This window comes from Octopus bimaculoides, chromosome 18 (genome assembly GCF_001194135.2).
Source record: "Octopus bimaculoides isolate UCB-OBI-ISO-001 chromosome 18, ASM119413v2, whole genome shotgun sequence".
In the NCBI taxonomy this organism is placed as follows: domain Eukaryota; kingdom Metazoa; phylum Mollusca; class Cephalopoda; order Octopoda; family Octopodidae; genus Octopus; species Octopus bimaculoides.
This window is the reverse complement of record NC_068998.1, coordinates 5165186-5167178: the sequence shown is the minus strand read 5'-3', so window position 1 is coordinate 5167178 and position 1993 is coordinate 5165186. Positions and strand designations below refer to the sequence as shown.

Sequence of the window (1993 nt, the reverse complement as noted above, 5' to 3'; positions counted from 1 at the left end):
ATGTGGCAGTGGGCGTGGCGGAAGCTCTGGCGGTGGTGGTGGCGGTGGCGGCGGTGGTAGTGGTGGTGGTGGTGGTGGTGGTAGCGGAAGTGGGCAGATGAACAACTCTAATAACCCAAGCCATCATCATTCACAACAACAACACCATCACCATCATCACAGCAGCAACAGCAGCAGCAGCAGCAACAACAACAACAACAACAGCAGCAACAGCAGCAGTAACAGTGCTAATATCAACTCTAATAACAGCCACAATAGTCACCACAGCAACAACAGCAACAGCAGTACCGGAAGTCGCAGCAGAACTAATAGTCCGAGTCACGTGATCGGCAATGGCGCGGGTGGGGCGAATGTGTATTCGTCTTTACCCCCGTCGCCACCAGGGCATCCTTCGTCAGCCATGATGCACCAAGTGCAACAGCAGTATCATCATAAACAACAACAGCAGCTGTCGTCGTCGTCGTCATCGTCGTCTTCTTCTTCTTCTTCTTCCTCTTCTTCATCGTCGGCCATGTTGGGATCGGCGACAACAGTGTTACCGCCGCCGACCATCAATGGCCCGAATCTTTCTTCACGGCATCCTCCTCCTCCTCCTCCACCCCCGCCGCCGATATCCACTCTTCCACCCCCTCCCGGGGTAACACCACTGCAATTCGCACACATGGCGTCGTCGAAACATCACATGCAAAACCTTCAAACGCAGCAGCAACAACATCATCATCACCAACAACAGCAGCATCTTCATCAACAGCAACAACAACATAAGTTATCGTCGCATCATCATCAACAACCGCCACCACCTCCCTCACTGCCGCCTCTTCCGCCGCCGTTGCCACCTTCCCCACAACAGTCTCCATCGCTACTTCCACCTCCTCACCAACAACATCATCATCACCAGCAGCAACAACAACAGTCGAGATCGCCGATACATCATTCTCCCATGTCCCCACAAGCATCACTATCGCAACAACACTATACCCATCATCAGGCATCACAACAACAACAGCATCATCTAAAGCAACCACGTTCTCCAATACTGCTCAGACGATCGGTGTCGCCTCCGTTGGACGTTGTCCATACGCTCTCAGCGCCATCTACGCCAAATCCGAACGTACATCACGACGACGAAGAAGAAGGAGTGCAGGCACATGAACAAAGACATGAAGAGCAAGAAGAGTTAGAAGTTCAAGAAACCCAAGAAGAAGAAGAGGAAGAAGAGGAAGGAGAGCAACGATACCAAGATCGTAAACAACAACAACAGCGACAATCACCTCATCACCAAGAGCGAGAAGGAGAAAGAATTGGGAAAGAAGGTGAAATTAAAGAGGAGGGAGAAGTTGTCGAAGAAGAAGAAGACGAAGAAGTCGACGTCGATGGTCAAATACCTCCTTCTCCGAATCTGCAACAACAACAACAGCACCATCCAACGCCGCAACAACAACTTTCTCCCCAAGCAAATCTGCCACACAATTCAAAGGACATTATTAATAACAGAGTTTGTTGCAGTTCGGATTCAGGTGAAAATAGTCGATCTCCCTCGAGATCAGATCGTCAACAGTTATCTCCCGCTGAGGTGGTCGATTACCAAAATGTCTACAGTCCAGACGGTAATAATTCGATGCCTGTCGTTAACGAACGAACGAACAGCACCACCTCTCGGCGTGACCGTTATTCTATCAACTACCAAGAAGAGACAATGATAGAAAGACCGTGTAGAACAATGTCACATAACGTTGACCATCATAGTGGATAAAGCTGTACAGCAAAAAAAAGAAAAAAAAGATCGGCAAATATGTTTATATATATATATATGTATATATATATATAACCTTTCTCTCCATCCCACCGTAATGCCACGAAAATTACCCCAGCCCCGTCTTCATGAATGAAAGACAACAGTTGAATAATAAAGAAACTATTTTTCAGAAAGGCAACATGCAATACTGAAAAAAAAAGAACCTCTAAAAAAGATGTGTGTGTATATACGTATATA

At 47.5% G+C, this 1993-nt stretch overlaps 1 protein-coding gene across 1 annotated transcript in view; it reads left to right on the top strand.

Annotated features, from left to right (window-relative positions):
- LOC106878989 (transcription factor mef2A) overlaps positions 1-1986 on the top strand; it is a 10712-nt gene extending 8726 nt beyond the window's left edge. Inside the window, exon 3 of the mRNA XM_052974522.1 lies at positions 2-1986. Within this exon, the coding sequence (XP_052830482.1) occupies positions 2-1753 (1752 nt within the window). The 3' untranslated portion in view covers positions 1754-1986. The remainder of the gene's footprint in view (position 1) is intronic.
- Positions 1987-1993: the final 7 nt, after the last annotated feature.